The sequence below is a fragment of the Trachurus trachurus genome (genome assembly GCF_905171665.1).
Source record: "Trachurus trachurus genome assembly, chromosome: 4".
NCBI classification, from domain to species: Eukaryota; Metazoa; Chordata; class Actinopteri; order Carangiformes; family Carangidae; genus Trachurus; species Trachurus trachurus.
In genome coordinates, this window is record NC_139898.1 from 7,511,499 (window position 1) to 7,535,468 (window position 23,970).

The 23,970-nt window shown below is 42.0% G+C and overlaps 1 protein-coding gene across 2 annotated transcripts; it reads left to right on the forward strand.

Annotated features, from left to right (window-relative positions):
- The first annotated feature begins 1,476 nt into the window (after positions 1 to 1,476).
- On the forward strand, positions 1,477 to 14,673 carry LOC310985069 (kynurenine--oxoglutarate transaminase 3-like). Of its 2 annotated transcripts, none has more exons than XM_083970516.1 (14): positions 1,477 to 1,559; positions 2,843 to 2,933; positions 3,346 to 3,407; positions 10,023 to 10,167; positions 10,482 to 10,631; positions 10,724 to 10,810; positions 10,909 to 11,031; positions 11,126 to 11,246; positions 11,890 to 11,966; positions 12,057 to 12,146; positions 12,241 to 12,427; positions 12,979 to 13,052; positions 13,846 to 13,932; positions 14,019 to 14,673. In XM_083970516.1, the coding sequence occupies exons 2-14, from the start codon at positions 2,844 to 2,846 to the stop codon at positions 14,073 to 14,075; spliced, it is 1,350 nt and encodes a 449-aa protein (XP_083826642.1). In that variant the 5' UTR covers positions 1,477 to 1,559; position 2,843; the 3' UTR covers positions 14,076 to 14,673. The 2 variants fall into 2 exon arrangements, with proteins under 2 accessions (XP_083826642.1, XP_083826641.1); XM_083970515.1 differs by having other exon boundaries at positions 1,527 to 1,619.
- The last annotated feature ends 9,297 nt before the right edge of the window (positions 14,674 to 23,970 follow it).

A 23,970-nucleotide genomic window follows, 5' to 3' on the forward strand; every position in this document is an offset into this window, starting at 1 on the left:
AATCACTATTTAAATGCTTTTGCAGCTAACATTGTACTCCACTGAGAAACAGTGGCTTTAAGAAGTGGTAGGCTAATCGTAAATGAGGCTATTGGGATTTAATCAGTCCGTGATTACCTCTTAATATTTTGTAACAAAGTTGAGTAAAACAACATCCACCAGTTTGCTTTGTTAATTAATGTTAACAAGTAGAAAATAAAACTGTATTGTTTTTGTAATGAGCTTATTTAAATGGCAGTTGTAGCACTGGCAGCAGCTACTGGGATATTATTAGTGAGCTGAAGTTTACAGTATGTAACCTACTGTGTTTCTACTGAAAAGCTTGCTTTGCACCTGTGATAGAAGTCATTGGTCTGTCCAATGCAAAATAAATAGCTGGATTTGAGACTATACAGAAAGCTGGTCCTCCTGATGCAGGGCTAAGCTAAACCTAACACAGAAATGATACATTTTAAGAGAATGAGTTGGCCACTAGGTGTCATACAGGCCCAACACTTGGCCCAACCAAGAGCCCAGTCAGAAGATGCATAGCATGCAACTGACAGTACTACCAGACAATTTCATACTTTCAGGCCCATACGATAGGCTACTGAGATATAACCTGTATAGACTAATATGAAGTTCTAACTGGATGGGCACAGACAAGAGAGAACATTTAGGCAAATCTCTCCAGTAAATCTGCATGCAGGAGCTTCCTGTTTCTGCTGTCTGCTACAGCCCTTTTCTCTTCAAATTGTCACCTCAATAGCCCATGTTCCTCTATAAACACAATGTCAGCTCATTTCCAAATCATCAGCATGGAAGCTGCAGAAAATACTTTGATAGCAGTATGAAAGACACTTTCCGCACATGTGTTTCATTTCATCTCATGCTGTCAGCCTGACTTGGCACATTCATGTCAACAATGCATTCAGGGCTGCCTGGCTGGAATTAATGGGGGTGGGGTAGCCTATGTTTGTCTGGGTCAGACTGGATTAGTAGTCTTCAAGTATTTACTAGAATATGACAAAAATAAAGAGAGTGCTCAGACAGGTTGCTTTTTGAAGTAGAGTTTCAGAAATGTCTAGTTTTTCTAAACTTTTTTTAGGCTAATCGAGCCAACATGACTTCATTAATTAGGCCTAGTAGTTTTACATTACAAGACGTTCTTGTGGGATTGCATACATTCCTAGTTTTTCCAAAGATACTCTATTTATAAACCGCGTTTTTCTCAGCTCTTGTGGAGTGACCATTGTTGACATTGTGCTAAATGATTTTTTCAACTCAAACAAGCTCAAATGTGTTCAATTTAACGAACATGGCCTATTTATTCCCGATATTGCCATTTCCCCGTTTATGAGGATGCTTTTGCCACGTTTTTAAATAGTATAATTCCTGGCTATCACTGAAAACTGTAGCCATTCTTTCATATCAAAGGCTCTGTTGCCCACAGACAAACGTTGCCAATTTCCGACAATTGTAAACGCAGCATCTCTTTCCCAGCCCGTGACGTCTTCTCTTCCTGACCGCTGCACCTCACTGGGGCACTGCTTATACAAGTGCCTCCTAACTAACAACAAGTAAGTGGCAGTACAGTAGCTGGTCTGTTGCCGTGGTGCCTTAACTCCTGTCACTACATGGTACGTGTTTCTTAAAGCAAGCGGCGGTCAGCAGTGTGATTTACAGCGAAGGACGGAGGGACTGTCCGTTTTACTGTAGCAGCCATAACTGTGTTGCTACCGGTTAACGTTACAGCTAGCTAGTGGGTGCTAGCTACCGTTAGCGAACCTCAGTCGATGTGTGCACACATGGTTTTCTAAAAGCACGCTTTATATTTACAGACAGCGGTTTTAGGGAAAGTGTCCTAACCCTGAGATGAGGGAAGCTATGTTTTCCGCTTCAGATACCGAAATCCCATTAACTCTGAGTCAGTTACCACACTACAGTAACTTATTATGTGGAGCGACAACATTTTAAACATTAATATCGAAGTGCAGATCAGAGCGCATTGATTTACAGATGTGGAAAGATTAAAATCCTGATCATGCTTGTATATCAAAAATCTGGACTGAGTGTAGTTTCAAAGTGGGTTTTGCATTTGCTCCAGTTCCTTCAAATCCCTGACAGCGTTAATGCCACATATTATTTTTTCCATCTTCACTTGCTTAGATTGGTCGCTCTGGTCTTTATTTACCTGTTGCCATGGTGGATTAATTAAACAGAGCTCTATTGATGGTGACTTTTATATTCCTGTATGATTTAGGCTATATTCTTCATTCCCATGCTCGATTTATGCGCAAAAAATAGTATTTATCTATTCATAGGATAGGGATCAGGATAAGAGTCAGAGTTTGATAAACCTGCTTTCTGGAATAGCCTATCTCTCAATAACATGAATCTCAGGGACTGGAAAAATGTGATACAAGATGAAGCTGTGGCAGGAAATGTGTGCTGGACCGTTACTGCAAGCTGTCGCCACCTGCTGTTGTAGTTTTGCAGGACTATTTTTACTTTTTTTTTTTTTTTTTTTTTACTAACAATACTAATGTCTTAATATGCACTTAACTTTCCACTCTCAAGTTAAATTGCAAAATAGGAAAACATCAATTATCATAAATTATTAACTGAGAATGTTGAAAGTTCATCTTGTACCAGATTTTGGTTACTTCTACTATGTATTGATTTAGTTGCTCAGAGTAAAGAGTTATTTGCATCATTCTGTTTATGTAATCATATTGTGCAAACTTTGTGTCAGTGTTACAGATACAAACAAGCATGCACAAAAATCTACAAGGTAACACGAGGGAGAGCATGATGAGATAAAACCATTTTCACTGTACTTTTCCTCTTTCTCTTTATGCAGAATGAACATTGCACGGCAAGTCCTGAACTGCTCCAGGTTTGCATGTCACCCAGTGAACATAAACTGCAAGAGAAGGTTTTGTACTTCACAGGTAAGCCTGATGGAGAGCACTTTCCACAGATTACACCCTGTCAAAAAGTTCTCTGTGCTTGGGTGGACAGGTGGGGCGCATTTGAAAAGCATGCATTGACTAACTTTAAAGTGTGATCTATTAACATCAGTGCAGTTATAGCATAGTGTTGTTGCAGAGCTTGTGGATAATAGATTCAATTTACACGTGACAGAGCCACCACAATTACTAAACCACTGAGCAAAGTCATGAAATGTTAATGTACAGCAGTAGCCTTGTGTACCTGATGATTGTGTAACTTCTTGCTGTACATCTATACCCCTCCCTCATTCCAGGCCCCTGGCAGCTGTTGTAGTTATATTGCAAAACCAGTTTAACATCATGCAATAGAGCACTTAATGAGGTGTCAAAATACGTGTGGTTTTCTTTTCAGCATACAATGACATCCCGGCACACTCACTCCAAAAGAATTGAAGGACTGGACAAAAATGTCTGGTAAGTGAAAGGATAAAACTTTAATCTGTGTGTATGGCACAACAGAGGAGGAGCTGAGTAGACTCTCACGATCAGTATCCCATTTCTAAATTCTAAAGAACATGATCAAGTATGGTTTCCAGTGGAATGGTAACCGGTTGTTCTGGGTTAAATCTAAGCTCAGTTATTTTGTACAGAGTTTGATGAAGGTTGTGCAGTAAAATAGTTCAATAATATTAAAAAAACAATAATAATTAAAGCCGCAAGCGGCGATGATCGGGCCCTCGCGACTCCGCGCCACCGCGGGGCCTGAGGCACGCGGGGGCTGTGGTGAGAAGGGAGAAAAACCCTGGCAGGAGCAAAAAAACGCAATATTTCGTTCATCCACCAGGGGGCGGTAACCAGATGTAGGCAGATGAGCTCAGGGGCGGACCTTCATCACACACGTGAAGTTTCGAGCAAATCGGAAAAAGCATGAAGGAGTTATGATGAGTTGATGGTTCATCCACCAGGGGGCAGTAATGGGATGCGTGCAGGTGTGTTCAGGGTCAGTCCCTCATCACACATGTGAAGTTTGGAGTGAATCGGACAAAGCATGAGGGAGTTATGAGCAGTTAAAGGTTCGTCCACTAGGGGGCAGTAATGGGATGTGTGCAGGTGTGTTCAGGGTCAGCCCCTCATCACACATGTGAAGTTTCGTGGAAATCGGACAAAGCATGAGGGAGTTATGAGCAGTTAAAGGTTCGTCCACTAGGGGGCAGTAATGGGATGCGTGCAGGTGTGTTCAGGGTCAGCCCCTCATCACACATGTGAAGTTTCGTGGAAATCGGACAATGTTGATGTAAAATATGCCACTTCCTGTTTCCACTAGGGGGCTACATGAGTGAGATCGCCTATGAGCATATGGAGACGTTGAGGTCGTGACCCTGGACCTGTGTACCAATTTTCATGTTGATACGAGTTCATTAAAGCCATCAAAAGGGCAAACGTATTTACATGGCGAGGAATGGTCGCCGTGTCACCACACGGACGCCATTACTCGTAGCTTCACAGCGTTCATAATGTAGCTTCACCACCTTAGTCTGCATGTTTTAGAAGTGGAATGAAGTTGATGGGGTCAACTATGTGGCATCAGTACACGTTAAGGTAAAACCTGGCCACTTCCTGTTACCACCGGGGGGCGCTATGAGTGACGTAGGAAATTAATATATCGGGACGTTCAGGGCGGAGCCGTCATCATGTCCAGCAAGTTTGAAGTTGATCGGATAAAGTATGTGGGCGTTAGAGCTGTTCGAAGGTGAAATGGCGAGCAAACGAAAAGTCGCCAAAATCCTCAAGGCCCCAGAAGCCACGCCCTTTGACCTAGAGACCTGCGGAGCACAACTTTTGATCAGAGTGGCATCTCGGTGGTCTCCAGCCAATTTGAAGTCAATCGGACAAAATCCCTAGGACGAGTTAGATCAAACAGGTCAAAAGTTCAAATCAAAATGGCCGACTTCCTGTTGTGATTTCACCATGACATTAAGAGGCTTTTTTGTCCGTCTTGGCAACTTACACATGTGTACCGATTTTCATGTTCCAACTCCAAAAAAAACCCTATGGGGAGGGGTTTTTTAAAATTTCTAGGGGGCGCTATAGAGGCATTTGGCCACGCCCATTTCTAACGACTTCAAAATATCAAAATTTTCGCGAGGCCGGATGTGCATGCCAAAATTTACGCGTTTTGGGGCATGTTAAAGCCCCCAAAAAGGCGATTTTAGGGAGAATATAATAATAATTAAAGCCGCAAGCGGCGATGGCGGGCCCTCGCTCGCCCATGCCACCGCGGGGCCTGAGGCACGCCGGGGCCGTGGCGCGCAGCAGAAATGGAGAAAAAACCCGGAAGGAGGCCAAAAACGCAATGTTTCGTTCGTCCACCAGGGGGCAGTCACCGCATGTGGTGTGGTGCGTTCAGGGGCCGCCCCTCATCACTCGTGTGAAGTTTGGAGTGAATCGGACAAAGCATGAGGGAGTTATGAGCAGTTAAAGGTTCGTCCACTAGGGGGCAGTAATGAGATGCGTGCAGGTGTGTTCAGGGTCAGCCCCTCATCACACATGTGAAGTTTCGTGGAAATCGGACAAAGCCTGAGGGAGTTATGAGCAGTTAAAGGTCCGTCCACTAGGGGGCAGTAATGGGATGCGTGCAGGTGTGTTCAGGGTCAGCCCCTCATCACACATGTGAAGTTTCGTGGAAATCGGACAAAGTTGATGCAAAAAATGGCACTTCCGGTTTCCACTAGGGGGCCACATGAGCGACACCCCTATCAGATGGAAGAGGTCTCCACCCTGGACCTGTGTATCAAATTTCATGATGATACGAGTTCATTAAAGCCATCAAAAAGCCAAACGTATTTTCATGGCGAGGAATTGATGGTAGCCACGCCCCCACAGGGACGCCATTACTCGTAGCTTCACAGTGTTCATAATGTAGCTTCACCAACTGGTTCTGCATGTTTTAGAAGTGGAATGAAGTTGATGGGGTCAACTATGTATTTTTAATGAATTTTTGCGTACTTCCTGTTACCACCGGGGGGCGCTATGAGCCAGGCAGGAAGTTGATACATCAAAACGTTCAGGGCGGAGCCAACGTCATGTCCTTTGAATTTCAAGTGGCTACGACGAAGTATGTGCGCGTGAAAGGCAAACGTAATTTAAATTGGGAAGATACACATTCGCCGCGGCGGCACATGGACGCGGTTGCTCGTAGGGTCAAAGCGTTGATGATGTAGCTTCACCATCCGGGTCTGCATGTATTAGAAGTGGAACGAAGTCGATTTGGTCAACTATGTATTTTTAATGAATTTTAGTTCACTTCCTGTTACCACCGGGGGGCGCTATGAGCGACGTAGGCAAATAATATGTCGGATCGTTCAGGGTCTCTCCATAGATTTTTGCACCAAAGTTGAAGCGTCTACGATCAAGTATGTGGGCATGAGAGCCGTTCGTATTTACATGGCGAGCATCGAAACAGTCGCCAAACTTGGGGGCACGCCAGAGGCCAACCCCTTTGAGCTACAGACCTGCGGAGCACAAGATAAGCTCAGCTAGGTCTGACGATGTTCTCTACCCAATTTGGAGCCGATCGGGCGTAACCCCTAGGAGGAGTTAATTTTAGGCGGGAAAAATCTACACCAAAATGGCCGACTTCCTGTTGGGTTGAGGTCATGAGGTCAAGAGGCTTTTTTGCATATCTGGGTATAATACATATGTGTACCAAATTTTGTATGTGTGGGACAAACTTTGCAAAATTCCCTATGGGCATTTTTGGACTTTGTAGGGGGCGCTATTCCGCCATTATGCGTCGACCATGTGCGACCACCCAAAAATATCGCTATTCGGATGAGGCCGGACGTCCGTGCAAAAGTATACGCATTTTCGCCTTTGGGAAAGGGGTCAAAATGGCGTTCAAAGAGGGTCAGAATAATAATAATAATAATTAAAGCCGCAAGCGGCGATGGACGGCCCTCGCTCGCCCATGCCGCCGCGGGGCCTGAGGCACGCCGGGGCCGTGGCGCGGAGCAGAAACGGAGAAAAAACCCGGAAGGAGGCCAAAAACGCAATGTTTCGTTCACCCACCAGGGGGCAGTCACCGCATGTGGTCTGGTGCGTTCAGGGGCGGCCCCTCATCACTCGTGTGAAGTTTGGAGTGAATCGGACAAAGCATGAGGGAGTTATGAGCAGTTAAAGGTTCGTCCACTAGGGGGCAGTAATGGGATGCGTGCAGGTGTGTTCAGGGTCAGCCCCTCATCACACATGTGAAGTTTCGTGGAAATCGGACAAAGCATGAGGGAGTTATGAGCAGTTAAAGGTCCGTCCACTAGGGGGCAGTAATGGGATGCGTGCAGGTGTGTTCAGGGTCAGCCCCTCATCACACATGTGAAGTTTCGTGGAAATCGGACAATGTTGATGCAAAAAATGGCACTTCCGGTTTCCACTAGGGGGCCACATGAGCGACACCCCTATCAGATGGAAGAGGTCTCCACCCTGGACCTGTCTATCAATTTTCATGATGATACGAGTTCATTAAAGCCATCAAAAAGCCAAACGTATTTTCATGGCGAGGAATTGATGGTAGCCACGCCCCCACAGGGACGCCATTACTCGTAGCTTCACAGTCTTCATAATGTAGCTTCACCAACTGGTTCTGCATGTTTTAGAAGTGGAATGAAGTTGATGGGGTCAACTATGTATTTTTAATGAATTTTAGTTCACTTCCTGTTACCACCGGGGGGCGCTATGAGCGACGTAGGCAAATAATATGTCGGATCGTTCAGGGTCTCGCCATAGATTTTTGCACCAAGTTTGAAGCGTCTACGATCAAGTATGTGGGCATGAGAGCCAATCGTATTTACATGGCGAGCACCGAAACAGTCGCCAAACTTCGGGGCACGCCAGAGGCCAACCCCTTTGAGCTACAGACCTGCGGAGCACATTATAAGCTCAGCTAGGTCTGACGATGTTGTCTATCAAATTTGGAGCGTGTCGGGCGAATCGTTTTGGACGAGTTAATTTGGCGCCAAAAACGACCAATTCAAAATGGCCGACTTCCTGTTGACATTTCACCATGACATTAAGAGGCTTTTTTGTATATCTGGGTATGGTACATATGTGTACCGAATTTCGTCCGTCTACGCCAAAGTGACCCGAATTCCCTATGGGCTTTTTTGAACTTTGTAGGGGGCGCTATTTCGCCATTTCGCGTCGGACATGCGCGAGCAGCACAAAATATCGAATTTCGGAAGAAGCCGGACGTCCGGCAAAAAGTTCACGCATTTTCGAGTTGGGGAAAGGGGCCAAATTGGGGTTTGAAGGCGGAGAAGAATAATAATAATAATAATAATAATAATAATAAACAGCGCGATTTCAATAGTCCCTCCGGCGAGTGCTACTCGCCGCTCGGGCCTAATTAAAGCCGCAAGCGGCGATGGCGGCCCTCGCTGCCCATGCCGCCGCGGGGCCTGAGGCACGCCGGGGCCGTGGCGCGGAGCAGAAATGGAGAAAAAACCTGGAAGGAGGCCAAAAACGCAATGTTTCGTTCGTCCACCAGGGGGCAGTCACCGCGTGTGGTCTGGTGCGTTCAGGGGCCGCCCCTCATCACTCGTGTGAAGTTTGGAGTGAATCGGACAAAGCATGAGGGAGTTATGAGCAGTTAAAGGTTCGTCCACCAGGGGGCAGTAATGGGATGCGTGCAGGTGTGTTCAGGGTCAGCCCCTCATCACACATGTGAAGTTTCGTGGAAATCGGACAAAGCATGAGGGAGTTATGAGCAGTTAAAGGTCCGTCCACTAGGGGGCAGTAATGGGATGCGTGCAGGTGTGTTCAGGGTCAGCCCCTCATCACACATGTGAAGTTTCGTGGAAATCGGACAATGTTGATGCAAAAAATGGCACTTCCGGTTTCCACTAGGGGGCCACATGAGCGACACCCCTATCAGATGGAAGAGGTCTCCACCCTGGACCTGTGAATCAAATTTCATGATGATACGAGTTCATTAAAGCCATCAAAAAGCCAAACGTATTTTCATGGCGAGGAATTGATGGTAGCCACGCCCCCACAGGGACGCCATTACTCGTAGCTTCACAGTGTTCATAATGTAGCTTCACCAACTGGTTCTGCATGTTTTAGAAGTGGAATGAAGTTGATGGGGTCAACTATGTATTTTTAATGAATTTTAGTCCACTTCCTGTTACCACCGGGGGGCGCTATGAGTTACGTGGGAAGTTAATATATCGGGACGTTCAGGGCGAAGCCATCATCATGTCCAGCAAGTTTGAAGTTGATTGGATGAAGTATGTGGGCGTGAGAGCCAATCGTATTACATGGCGAGCACGCCAAAGTTAATTGAGCGCTGGAAGCCACGCCCTTTGACCTACGGACTCACGGAGCACAAGATAAGCTCAGCTAGGTCTGGAGATGTGGTGTACCTAATTTCAACTTGATCGGGCGAACGCTCTGGGAGGAGTTCATTTTAGGCGGGAAAAATCCAAACCAAAATGGCCGACTTCCTGTTGGGTTGAGGTCATGAGGTCAAGAGGCTTTTTTGCCTATCTGGGTATAATATATATGTGTACCGAATTTTGTTGGTCTACGCCAAAGTAAGTGAAATTGTCTATGGGACTTTTAAAAATTTGTAGGGGGCGCTATTTCGCCATGTCGCGTCGGACATGTGCGACCACCACATATATCGAATTTCGGATCAGGCCGGACGTCCGGGCAAAAGTTCACGCATTTTCGAAGTCGGGAAAGGGGCCAAATTGGGGCATTTAGGTGACGGAATAATAAGAATAATAAACAGCGCGATTTCAATAGGCCTTCGCCGGGCGAGTGCTACTCGCCGCTCGGGCCTAATAATAAACAGCGCGATTTCAATAGGGCTTTCGCTGGGCGACTTGCAGTCGCCGCTCGGGCCCTAATAATAAACATAGCAGAAACAATAGGGCTTTCGCTGGGCGACAGCAGTCGCCGCTCGGGCCCTAATAATAATAGTAATTACTACAGTCAGATAAAAGTCTATGTGGATTAGCTTTGAAAATATTTTGTCTTTGATTTGCTTGTTGCCATGAACGTCGTTTTGTGCGTTCTGTTCTGTCCATTCAGGGTGGCGTTTACATCAGTGGCAGCAGACCCATCCATTGTCAACCTGGGCCAAGGCTATCCAGACATCCCTCCCCCCTCTTATGTCACAGAAGCATTAGCAAAGGCAGCATCGGTGGACAGGATGAACCAGTACACCAGAGGCTTTGTAAGACTGATCAACTTTAATAGTGGACTATAGACTACTACAAAGAGCTAATAGTACAGACCACCAGAGTATTTTACCAACGCAAACGCTGTCATCTTGTATCTAATAATCACTTTCTTGTATTGTTCTCTACAACTAGCTCAAACTCTTATCATTCAGTCTGTAGTTTGTAAGTTTTGGAAAGGAGCAGCCATATAGAATTAAAAATAACCTGTCGATTGAGTATTCAGTCTCATATTTTCTGTATGTGAACTCCACCTTTTTTCAGTATTCAATGTCTTTTTTTTAATTGACATCTTCTGTTCATTTAATAGGGTCATCCATCTCTGGTGAAGGCCCTTTCTCAGGTTTATGGGAAGGTCTATGGACGACAGATTGACCCTTTCAAAGAAATCCTGGTCACAGTCGGAGGTTATGGTTCCTTATTCAGCACCATGCAAGCACTGGTGGAAGAGGGAGATGAGGTACACACACACACACACCCACACACAAGGATGTTTACATTCATACTGTCATTATATACATGGCATTTACAGTGTGATATTTCTCCCTCCAGGTCATCATTATAGAACCTTTCTTTGATTGCTATGTACCTATGGTACGAATGGCGGGAGCCAAGCCTGTATTGATACCATTACGCCTTGTGAGTGAACACAAAGCCACTGTACAGCTTTTACTTTACTAACCACTCAGGCCTGAATAAGCTTTTGATCATGACATTAAATATCTTCACAATTTTAGAAATCTGGAAAGAAGACCGTCACAAGTGCTGATTGGTTTCTCGACCCCGACGAGCTTTCTAGTAAATTCAACTCAAAGACAAAGGCCATAATCATCAACACTCCCAACAATCCTATAGGGAAGGTAAGTGTACATCACAGTCGTCCCTCGTTATGGCTGAGAAATGATGACATCGCAGAAAAGTCAAGTGGTGTTGGTATGTTTTCTCTTCCTGCAGGTTTTCACCAGAGATGAGCTGCAAATGATCGCTGACCTCTGTATCAAACACGACACCCTGTGCTTCAGTGACGAGGTTTATGAGTGGCTCATCTACAGGGGCCACCAACATATCAAAATTGGTTTGTTTTCAGCGCAACAGACTGCTATTTTTTTAGAAAGAAATTAATTAGAGGCAATCTGTTTGCTATAGGATAGAAACTCCTCCATTCTTTAGAGATACCCAGAGAAATGGCATCCTCTTAAACACACTGCGACAAATGCTTTAGATACTCCTATATCCTTGGTGAAAAAGGCGGTACAAGCTTGGTGACTTCTTGCAGAGGTATTTATGGTGTGACTACAACAGGAAGTGTTTCAGCTGCATTTTTCACTCCTGTGTGTTACAGAACAGACAGCGCTACCTAAATCAATTCAGCTGTGTGCACAGATGGTGTAACAACTCAAACTATTTGCTAATTCCCCCTTATCATACTTTAAAGCAATCATTTTCTTGTGTTTTAAATATGTAATCGCAGAGATTGTTCAGTGAACTCTGCGTTCTTCCAAAATAAACATGGCCCGGAGCCCAGTGATGTGCATTCACCTATGTTCAACACCAACCTTACCATCTCTGACTCCCTGTAATATAAGATTATTTCATTCAAGACCTATACTTCTCACCTACATTAAAAGTATTTTCTTCGTATTAACCTGAATACCTCCATTCAAAACACTGAATCTTGACTTCCATGAGTGTAATTGTTTGTCCTCCTTTCTCTGTAGCCACTCTGCCTGGAATGTGGGACAGAACAATTACTATTGGCAGTGCAGGGAAAACCTTTAGTGTCACTGGGTGGAAGGTGAGATTTGAATCTGTGGATCTGAAACACACTTTGAAGACTCAAGAATGATTTTTTGCTCACAATGTCGTTGACTTTTGTGTCTTCTAGCTTGGTTGGTCTGTAGGACCTGAGCACTTGATCAAGCATCTTCAGACTGTCATGCAGAATACGCTCTACACCTGTCCAACTCCTTTACAGGCAAGTCCACAAATCTCCTTCAAATGTGTGAAAGCAAAAAAAGAAAAAGAAAAAAGGACCACTTTGATTTTGAAGTATGTCTGATCATGTACAGGAGGCTGTGGCACAAGGTTTAGTTCTGAACTATGAACTGATGGGTCAGCCCGAGTGCTACTTCTCCTCACTGGCAGAGGAACTTGAGGGCAAGAGGGACCGCATGGCTGCCATCCTGCAGGAGGCCGGTATGACTCCTGTCATCCCAGAGGGAGGCTACTTCATGCTGGTGGATGTGACATCTCTCAGTGAGTTACTGCACATTTACACTAATTTACTCTCACTTGGAAATAGTGCTGTCATCTACAGCTTGGTAACTCTAACTGTAGTAACAGTTTTCACATTTCATGTTGATGTGATGTTCCTCACAGAAGGGAATTGAGCAGTTGATTACCACTCAATGTGCAAGGGAAGCTTGGACATGTCAAGGGAAGAAATAATGTCTCCAAAGTTGAAATTCAAAGGTCTTTTGCACCTGAACATCAATTTGCAATATGAAGTAAGATCAGTTTTTCAGTTGATGGACATGCATTAAGCTTACATTTTGTGAGAAGGCTTACTACAGGACCACACAAATAATAACGAGAAATCTATTTTGGCAAAAGAGGCTTGTGATTAAACAGTTTGTAGTGTTTAGCTTGATATTTTAAAAAAAAAGACACGTTTGTTCTTGAATATGCTCTCACATGAAGAATATCTTGACATAATTTGAATCATAAAACATGATAAATCCTGGTATTTTACCAGTTTTTAGTTGCAGAGTTGTAGAGTATTCATCTCTTCTCTGTTTTCATTTTAGATCAGGACCTTTCACACATGGTTGATGACGAAGCCTATGACTACAAGTTTGTGAAGTGGATGATTAAAGAAAAGGTAAATTAATTGAGTTCACTCCGTTTTGCTTCCTACAATACACACTCACATAGCAGCCATTGTTATGGTTATAATATCGGGTATAATACTGAACATGATAAAAAGCTAAGTTTAAAACAAGAGCTAATGGCTGAGAAGAATAATAATAGTGGTTAAAAGGACTGTGTCATGATTATAATGTTGAATGTTGTTTAAAACAGGATATAAGCATAGAAAATAATAGTAATTCATAATTAATGGAAAGACCTGATTAATAAGATAGTTCATGATTTTCATATGTTAAAATAGCAATTTATTACAAAGAGTGAGTTAAAGAAGAAGAATAATTCATTGTTTTCATGTGTCTTGAGTTAAAAAGGTTAAAATGATGATTGATCATCTATTCGGTGTTCAACTGCTTTTGCCTGGCAGGTATAGAAGATGACAACAGAGACAGTAACAGCACTTACAGATAAAAATAGTTTATTTTATATCACATTTTGTTTACAACATTTTACTTACCTTTTATCAAAATTCACTTGCATAAGTTATATTTTTGGAACTTAAATTGTATTTATTTTCTTTATCAAGTCTGTGGCGAATGTGCTGCACAGTGATCGATTGTTGATGCCTGTTTTCCGTGTTGTCGAAGAAGCAGTATGGCTGACTGATGAGAATACACACTGGCTGCTAACGTGTCGTGCTCGTGTAGTTTTTCCACCTTTTTACTTTATCTTTTCCCCGGCAACGGGGCGTAACACCATCATGTTTCTCGTTCCCATTACTGTTGTTAATATACACATATTTTCTACAGAAACTGGCAGCCATTCCTGTCACAGCCTTTGTTGGAGATGAGTCCAAGAAGCAGTTTGAGAAATATATTCGCCTTTGCTTCATCAAGGTAAGTACAAAAACTGCAGTTCTGTCTTTTCTATAGAAAAAAAGCAGAATTTTCATAACCTTTGTCCATCGCTTTTCTCCCAACAGCAAGATAGTACACTGGATGCAGCAGGAAAGATCTTGAAGAACTGGAGTAAGATTTAATCAGGTGCAGTGTCTGAAGACTTCAGCATGATTTCAGGGAGCAGGACCAGCCCTGTGGTCAAACTGAAGGGATGGCATTTGACTGCAACATAGTGCACAAACCAGAAAAAGTTGAAATAGTTACAGTAAAACCATTAACAGTAAATCATGTGTCCACATGTGGAGTGTATGCTGTTCTCAGAGAGAGGATCAACATGACAGAAATTAATTTTTACATTAATCATCCCAGTGTCAGGTGTGCAATTATTTTCATCTTAGTAAATACTGTTAGTTTTAGCCTGTGTTAGTCATTGCATAGGAGTTTCAAGATTAGACACACAAAAAACACAGGGGCATTTTTCAGATTTTTCCTCTTTTTCTTTGCTAGATTTGCAAAAACTTAAAAAAATATATAGGCTATATTTCTACTTTTTCATTGTGGGATACTGTATGATACAGAATGTAAATTGATGATGATTTATAACAATTTTAGCGTAATAAAATCCAACATAACAAAATGTGGGAAAACAGTAGGGGTCTGAACAGTTGCACTGTACACTTTCCATTTGTCTTTGGAAAACAAACCACAAAAGAAACAAATACATGTTGTGCAAAGAAACTGACTCAGTGTGTTGTTTTCACATTCAATTCAATCACTTATGTTTCACAAGTGTAAGTGTGTATTGATCCATACCAATGCCAAAAAAGTGAAATCCAATGCTGAAATGCATTAGATGCTACATGATTTTACATGTGGCTCTTGTGCTTGCACTTGATGCTTGCATGACTACAGTAGTAGAATCAATGTCACAGTAAATGTAGTGCCTCATGTAGGTCATTAACTTATAGCTTAGTTAACTAAGAATAGTAAAATGATACTAGCAGGACAATATTACTTAAAGCAGAAGTGAGTGATCCGGTCGTTTTCGCTAATGCTGCGTTCCAGGCAGGCTTTTGCAATCGTAAATTACAGCTTCAAGTCACAATTTACGACTTTGTAGCGTTCCAGGCAACCCACTCGTGTTTTTCCGACCTGTTTTACCGGTGAAAGTCACTATAACGGCCACTCGTAACTTCCGACCGGTGAACTCGTACCAGATCGAACTGGTACCACTTCACGGTCGGAAAAATACGAGTTTCCTTGAACGCACCATAACAGTCCTCGTCGCTACGTCACCACATTCACGGCGTTCCTTGGCTGCACACACAGCCCTGCATGCCGTTCTCTCTCCTCATTGGATAAAAACTGTAGGATACGATAAATGTTTTCTCTTCGGCTCAGAGCAGAGCAGAGGGACTGAGAGACCCGTGTTTCAGTCCAAACACTCTATGTAAGTGATTGCTGTCGGAAGATATAACTATTTAAGACTTATATTAACACAAATATATCACTCACTTCTGCTTTAAAGGGATAGTTCACCCAAAATTCAAATTTCACTCATTATCTACTCACCCTCATGTCAACTAAGAGCTGTGAGAATTTTCAGAGTCCTCCGTTCCTTCTCTGAGTTACGGGGGGGGTCTGCGCAGCAGTATTTGTCCATATAATGGTTGTGAATGGACACCAGAGCTCTTCGTCCAAAAAGACACACCAAAAAACATCCAAATACCTCCATACTGCTCGTCTGTAATGTCCCTCTTGTATTGAAGCCCCGACATGAGAAATTGTTCCGAAAAAAATTAAATAAGTCTATATTTTAAGCTTGTTTGTAGCGGAAGCTCCCAGTGTCTCAGTTCACTGCTCTGCCTGTGTAAGTGCAAATCTCACGTGATTTGCACTGACCGGCGGAACAATTTCTCATGTCGGGGCTTCAATACAAGAGGGACATTACAGACGAGCAGTATGGAGGTATTTGGATGTTTTTTGGTGTGTCTTTTTGGACGAAGAGCTCTGGTGTCCATTCACAACCATTATATGGACAAATACTGCTGCGCAGACCCCCCCGTAACTCAGAGAAGGAACGGAGGACTCTGAAAATTCTCACAGCTCTTAGTTGACATGAGGGTGAGTAGATAATGAGTGAAATTTGAATTTTGGGTGAACTATCCCTTTAATAGTATTTTAATGTAGGCTAAGCCTTGATAAACTGGCTGTAAAAGAGGATTTTCCAAATATTATGATTATGTTGTAAATGTTCTTTAATAATATAATTGGCCTTCTTAGTATTTATATTAAATTAAGATTAAGATTTAAAATCGAAAGAATAACAAGGAGATATGTTGTTGTAATCAGTCCACGTAGGTCAACGTGTGACGTCATTAAGGGCGTGGCTCCAAATTACCGCGTTTAATCAGAGCCACCTGTGTTTATAGGCTTGTGGTGAAGTTTTCAGTTGACAGATCAAGATACTTTTTTAAACTTATTAACTTATGTTACGTTGAATGTATGTTCCCCAAACTCAAGACGCCTCTGCTGAACTAAACGTCCACAAACTTTGTAAAGTGTTTGTCCTTACTATTGCGTGGGTGAACCAGGTGAATCAGGTAAGCTAGCGAGGTTTTAGCTAACTTAGCCCACAGGCAGCTTACTAACTTAGAGAGCAACATGAACTAGAGAGTGCTGTCTTGTTGTGGTTGGTTGTTTATATCATGAACTAATGTTACAAACACCTTGTTGCCTTAATTCCCTACCTGTTCAGAGAATACATTGGACTTCCTCGGCGTGCTACTCAAGACTCAGCAGACAGCTGCACAGTGAAGACAACAGGTGAGCATAGACTTTTTCTCCTGATGTGGCTCCACTGTTATTATCTACCAGTTGATATGTGATATCATATGCTATCAGATATCATATGTGCTGTCCTTTTACATGTAGCCTACCACTTGCAGAAAGTTAGGGATATTTGACTTTAAGCTGAAATGTATGGGAAATGTAAAATGTTCATGTTGCTACAGTGATAGCCTATTATATCATGAAAGTAGGACATAAAAAGTTGAATTAAGGAATGGTCATTTCTTCATCTCAAATAAGAAAAGCTAACAGCAGTGGCGGGGGTACCACAACAAAACATGTCAGTGTCTCAATAACTTGTGTGGCCAAAGGACATCCACTACTAAACAATGGTAGACTATGAACACCTTTTCCCTAATATTACCACTGAAGTTTCATAAAAGTATATATTACGCAATCAACTGAATCCATTGATGTTTGAAGACCCTGTCATTGTGAATGCTGCTTCACTTTCATGACCTACACAGTCATTTTGATCAAATGGGAGCCACCAGTGCTTATAGTAACAAAACTCACAGTTGCAGTTTGATGCATTGGCGCTTTTATCATTTTCTTTTTGTATTAGGGATGTCACAATTACTTGTTTTCACAATTAATCGTGGTATTAAACGCCACAATTAATTGATCGTAAAGATTCCTAAATATCGTCAGTTTCTGAAAAAGATGATATTGGAACCATATCAGCAGATGTGCACCAAAGTAAAGGAAAATGCACCAATACTGGTCCATTTATCTAAAGTAACGCTGAATTAGTAGGAATTTAAATGTTAGCGTGTCATTTGTAATGTGTAAAAAATGATTAAAAGTAACTTAAACATTTGGTATAGATGACAATTAATGACTTAAATATTTCAAACACTTCCCCCAGTGGATTAATAACTGGTCCTATATTAAGAGATTAGTAATGTAATTATATTTTGACTATATTTTATTTTACACATTCATAGTGTTGTGAAATTTATTGATGCATAGTAATCGTGATAATCGTAACACCGTGATTATTTCTCTGACAATAATCGGACTAAGAAAATCTATAATCGTGACATCCCTAGTTTGTATAAAATGGTTTTATGTGTTTTTTTCCTTATACTAATATAAACAGTACTGTTTATATTGGTATAAGAAAAAAAAACTATACAATTAGCACTGTGTGTTTGTGATTAGAATTGGGAAATTGCAAATGAGTAACATGAACGATGGCTTTGTTTTGTTGAGTCCCATGAGGGCAATAACATTTTGGAGCTTTTCCACTACACAGTCACGGCCCGGCTTGACTCGATTTAGGTGTTTTTCAATTACAACTGAGTTATGGACGGGGCGTCATATCATGGCGGCTACGGCCATGGCCACGTCGTCTCGCTGTCTTTTTCGATCCTCTTGTCAGCTTCAAACTCACTTGTCTGCGTGGTTTTCCACACATCAGTCATTTAACTCAGAATAACAACAATCTCAGTACAGACCAGTGGGCACTGTTATTGGTGTGTTTTTAAAATGAGTAGGTTTGATTCTCGTGTCGGACGCCGTGCTTGTGACTCCTCTAGTGACGATGCTCTGGCCAATCAGTGGAAGGCAGTTGGCTGACGTCATGTTTTAGTATCGCCTCGGCTCGCTTGGAACTCGGGCTGAGGCGTTACCAGAAAAGTACCAGGTACTAGGGGCTAGTGGAAAAGGAAAAGAACCGAGTAGTGCCATGCTCTGTCGTGCCGTGTTGAACCGCGCTAGTGGAAAAGGGCCATTAGTATCATGGCCCAACCATGGAATGATTTTGAAGGTGTGGACAGTGATTCAAGAATTTAAGGAAAACAATTTGTCTAAAATTCATGATGATTTGGGAGAGTGCTTTGCAACTGCCTGCAGGCATCCTCACTGTAACCAGTTAGACTGGTTTGACATAAAGGAAACTTTTCTGATGGGCTGATTGATTCAATCTCTTATGTATTGAATTGTGCAGAATAATGACTTCAAAAACTATATTAATTTAGGCCTATTGAAGATTTGGTCTCACTCCTGAATGAGTGTTCTCTACTGGCTGTATGAGTAGGAGAGATTGTTGGCTAATTTCCATTTAATGTGACCATAATCCCTGACATGTAATTCACATCATAGCAGAAAGGCCACAAAATGAAATAAAGGAAACAATTTTGTACCTTTTGTCCTTCACAGCAGAATGTTTTACTTGTCAAATAATCACAGAAATACACTGGTGCTTCATAGTAAAGAAGGGGCCCAGCAGTGGGCCAACGTGTACACTGCCACAGGCCTGGAGCTGACTCACCTAAATGGAATGCAGCCCTCATTTATGTTCTTGATTGCACTGCGACTCCATGACTATATATTATGACTAGTTTAAAAAAGGTTCCCTATGTCATTCTTCAAATTCTCACAGCCCTGTAAATCATGATGTGTGTATGCATGTTTTAGACCACTTGAGGGAGACAAAGTACATCACACTAAATAAAAGTTGCCAGTTCAGGGTTAATGTAGAATGTAATTTCAAAACAAAAGCCCATTAATTTGGAGTTTAATTTTGACTTATTTCAGTGTTTTGGTTCGTATGAATACCACTTTATTTTAAAACATGACTACAGCCTCAGAAGGATGGAAATATGGAAGCACCAGAATGGTACCAGAATGGTAGAACAAGGACATCACGTAAACGGTCCTCACAGATTTTATTGCTTGTTAATTTCTACATACACTTCATTTGAAAAGGTTCAACTGGATCTCAATTAGTACACATGCTGTAGTGTGTGAGAGCAGGAATTTGTCAGGGTTTCGTCGGTAAGAAGATGTCAGCTGTTCACTGTAATATCGTAACATTTGCTATTTATTGGGCTTTTCCCCACTGCTAATAAATGAAAGGCTCACAGTACCTATCATCCAGGTACCATTTACCACTATACCACATAGTGTTAAAAAAAAGCTGGTGAATTGATGCATGCCTGGTGCTTTGTCATGACTTAACCGTATTAATCAAATACTGAAACTTTGTCATAATGTTTACCAGTTACATATTAAGAGCTCTTATACATATCTAAAATGTCAACCACGATACTAAAACCCCCTAATAGTCCTACAGAACGTCACATGGAACGTAGCATTAAACAGAAATAGGAAAAGCACTTTCACATTCATTATAAAATAATAATGGGAAATACTGTTTGCGTTGTTTGTGTGGAAGTGACATTTGGAGATGAGCAGTAAATGTTGGCTCCAAGATGAGGCAATGGTCATTTAAAATTAGCCACATATTTCCTGTCAAACTCAGAACTCAGGCAGGCCCATGCAGCATGATTATACTCTGGTAAATGATGGGATACCATACCTGAAGCAGGTCTCTGTGTGCTCTGCAAATTTAGCACAAACACCCAAGCTATTTCCAGCTGTCATAGTCAACAGTGGTATGCCTGCACTTAATCTGTTAGGAAGCACTATCTGATGAAATGCTTTTAATTGTAGCCTCAGAGTTAATAGTTAACGTTCCAAGCTACTTGGCATGAAATTGTGCTGTGCTAGGGATGAAGGTGCTCTGTAGTGCTGAAAAAATAGGGTAAAATAGGGGAAAGGTAAGGAGGGGGTGTTGATGTTCAGCCCCCCCTCCAACCCCTAGATTACCATCTACACACCATGACTGTGAGAGCCTTTGAATATATGCAGTGATGATGATGTCATGGAAACAAGAAGCCATGTTTATCCAGGTTTATACATAACCACACAAAAAATGACACCTGTCTGCTTGGACAAAAGATCCATTTCCTTTACATATACATTTCCGCAACCGAGTCCTTAGTCGTTCCCTGCACTGTCCACAGCCTCATGGTTATAGAATGTGAGCAGCTAGCTTGTCTAGTAATTTGATCCCTCGGTCAGTGGCTCTGTAGCCTTGCAGAAATTATGAGGTTGTTCCAAAGAACTTGTTGGCGCGCCTTGTGACTTTTGCTTCTTTACCTATTGCGTGTATAGTATGTGTATGTTCAACACTGTTTTCACATCATGGTATCTTTTTACTGCCTTAGTTGCATAGAGAAGCTGTTTTTACTTCTTCCCAATTTCTGTTTAATGTAACAGTGTCTGGCATTAACGCTTACACTGTGTGCATGTCAACTGAATTTTTCATGTGTAGAAATATCCAGCGTTATAAATGTATAATGCTACATAGTTGTAATGTAGTGTGAGAACTAATGCTGGGAACAGAGCAACTGCATTTAAAAACCTGAATAGGATTATAATGTGGGGGCAGCTGTAATCAGACACATTTCGTGTGCAGTTACCAGATCCCCATGGATTAGATGTTTGTTGGCATAATACCATCATAATTTATGTTGATTATGATTATTGTGCCAATAATCTAATGTCACGATCCTGTTATGAAGAAGGAATTAGGTTATTGTTGCCCTTAAAATGAGACCAGATGTTTGTGTTATTTTATGTTACCTCTAGATGGCCATGTTGATCATATTCTGTAGTTGAGCTCAGCAGAGCAGATGCCCTTCATGCTGCTTCCAAACCAAACTTTGCCAGATAGCTCTAAATGTGTGCAGAGCTTGCTGTTGGTATTGTTACACTGCTTTCTTTAATCAAGCATTAACACCTTATTCTGTCATTTGATGAATTAACCCTAACCCTTCATATGGTGGAGATTTCTTCCCACACTGTGTACCAAACACTTGAAATGGCTGAAGGTTTTAGTGGAGACGGATTGATTTTGTATGAAATGATAGTCCAGTTATCTAAAGGCAGCAGAGATATCCTGGCTTTTAGTCTCTAATATGGGTCAAGTTCCCAAAAAGCTGGATCATGATTATGTACCATAATGCAACTCAATAGCATCACTTTAAATAGGCCTCTCCTCAGAGCGTCCATAGATTCACAGACAGACCCAGTCTCACACCCAAGACAAAACAAGTCATTTACAGAACACATTATACCTTCATCATGAGTCAACTCAACATCATGTGTGAAGTTAAGACGTGCCCTGTAAAATCTTCTTCCTGTAACAGAAGATTAGTTTGGAAACAAAAGCGAGAGGAGCATTTACAAACAACTTATTTTTGCTGTAAACCAATGTCGCAGGACAATTAAATGTACAATAGAAGTAAAAATGGCTTGAGGGATCACAGATGAATCAAAATAAAGCGCTAATCCTCAAAGCATAAAAAACATTTATATTGCACTAATTCTGCAGAATTTCACAGCATATGTTATGCATCTATTGTGAGACATAAGTATCTGTGAGAATTTAAGGGGTGTACCGTGGCACCCCCTAACGATGTCCGCTCTCACACAGGCCATATGGCAGTGTGTGCCCAGCTCCTATTGCCAGCCCCTGCTCTGTGCACACAGGCTAACAGCTTGGTGGACACATAATTAATTTGCTTAGGCGTCTGCCATTTATTTTCCAACCTACATTTTGTTAATTGGACAGAAGAGGTTAAAATCAAATGAGTGTCTGTGGGTATGTTAAGGCTACTAATTGCGTGGAATTTACAAGACAGTGCTTGCTTGTGGGAATACAGAATCAGGGGAGTTATTGGGAAGGTTGCTGGGGAGGAATGTGGTGAAAGCATCATATGTTTTTACTAATGCCTTCAGCGGGGCCTGTGCTCAAGTCCTCAGAGGACAAGACACAATCACTGATGATGACAGTCAAATATGATCATTGGCAAAAATGGCAGAAATTCAGCCCAAGAGGAAAAAGACCCCTTTCGTCTCATAGACCTGCCTTGCATGGAGTGTGTTGCTTGTAATGTGTAATTTCTCTTGTCCTGTGTTGTTTACAGCATAATGGAACCTGACATAGCACCACCCCCTCCACCCACACCCCCTTCTCACTGTTGCGTCATTTTGCCCATGCTACTATTTAATTCACTAAGCAGTAACTGTCTCTCTCAAGCAAAGTTGAATCAGACATGGAATATAAATTTAATCAAGTTAATTGACTAGTAAATGCAAACGCTATTAGGAACAGAATATGCGGCATAAATCTCGATGATGCCTGGTTTTGTATTTTGTAAACATCAAAAGATGATGATGAAAGTTGTTATCTAAATGATCAGAGAGATAGAAAATGTGTATAAAGAGAAACCGTTAATTAGAAATCCTGAATATAAAATAGGTCTGCCATTGTATTATGTTTTCATTTAATACAGTTCCTTCATTCTGAATAATTAAAAATGGCAGTGCACTCAGATAGCAAATAATTAGCTGAGAAAGATTAGAAACATTTAGGAATGTCACATAAAATGATATATACAGTATATCGGCCGCTTTTTCATGTCATAGAACTTTTTCCAAGTCTTTATCTCAATGTCAGCTGGGTTTTTTTTTTTTTTTTGGGGGGGGGGGGGGAGTTAAGAGAAGAAATGATGGGGTTATAAGTGCTGAGGCATGGAGATGGTGCACTAGGGGTTAATGACAATACAAATGATTGCACTCATTCAGGCTTTCAGAGATGATCCAGCTAGCCAGCGCCTGCAGCATCTGCGTGGAAGGGGTGTTCGTATGGTGCCCCTCGAGCTGAGCAAAGCAGGGCACGTTGTCCACAGTGGCAATCCCTGCTGTTGTTAATCACCTGCCTTCCCCCAATCTCACCCCCCTCCCCCTCCTCTGGTTCTTTCTCTCTCCTTCCCTTGCACTGATTTGCAGGCGCAGATTAATCAGAGCATGGGGGCCTTGATGAAATTTTGCTGTTATTGTTCCCAATTTTAGCAACATCTTTTATTGTCTTCATCATTCATTTACAGGAGGGAGAAGGGGGGACTGTGTCAATTATGCAAATGATGTTGCACACTTTTGCAGATTACTTCATTCGGTTGCCATTGTTTGTGAGAATTTAATTATTAAATATTATTATGCTCATGTTTCCTTCAATTTTCCGAAGCTTTGTTTCAATTTGATCTCTCCTCCAGCTGCTCATCCCTTCGCTCTGAGCCAGAATCAAAGCAGTCTGGCACGCCAAGGCCAAACAAACTCCTCTCAATTTAATGATTTTGAAGTTAGTACCTCGCTCTCATCTGTGGGCTCAAAACTATGATTGGAAAAAGGCAGACCACATCCAGTTTAATGACCAGGAATTGAATTCAAGTTTATTCAAAACTGACATTCAATTATGTAGCACCTAATGACATTTTAATCTCTTTTCTTTAATTCCCAGGAATTGGCTTTTCAAAGGCTTTGTCTGGCAGC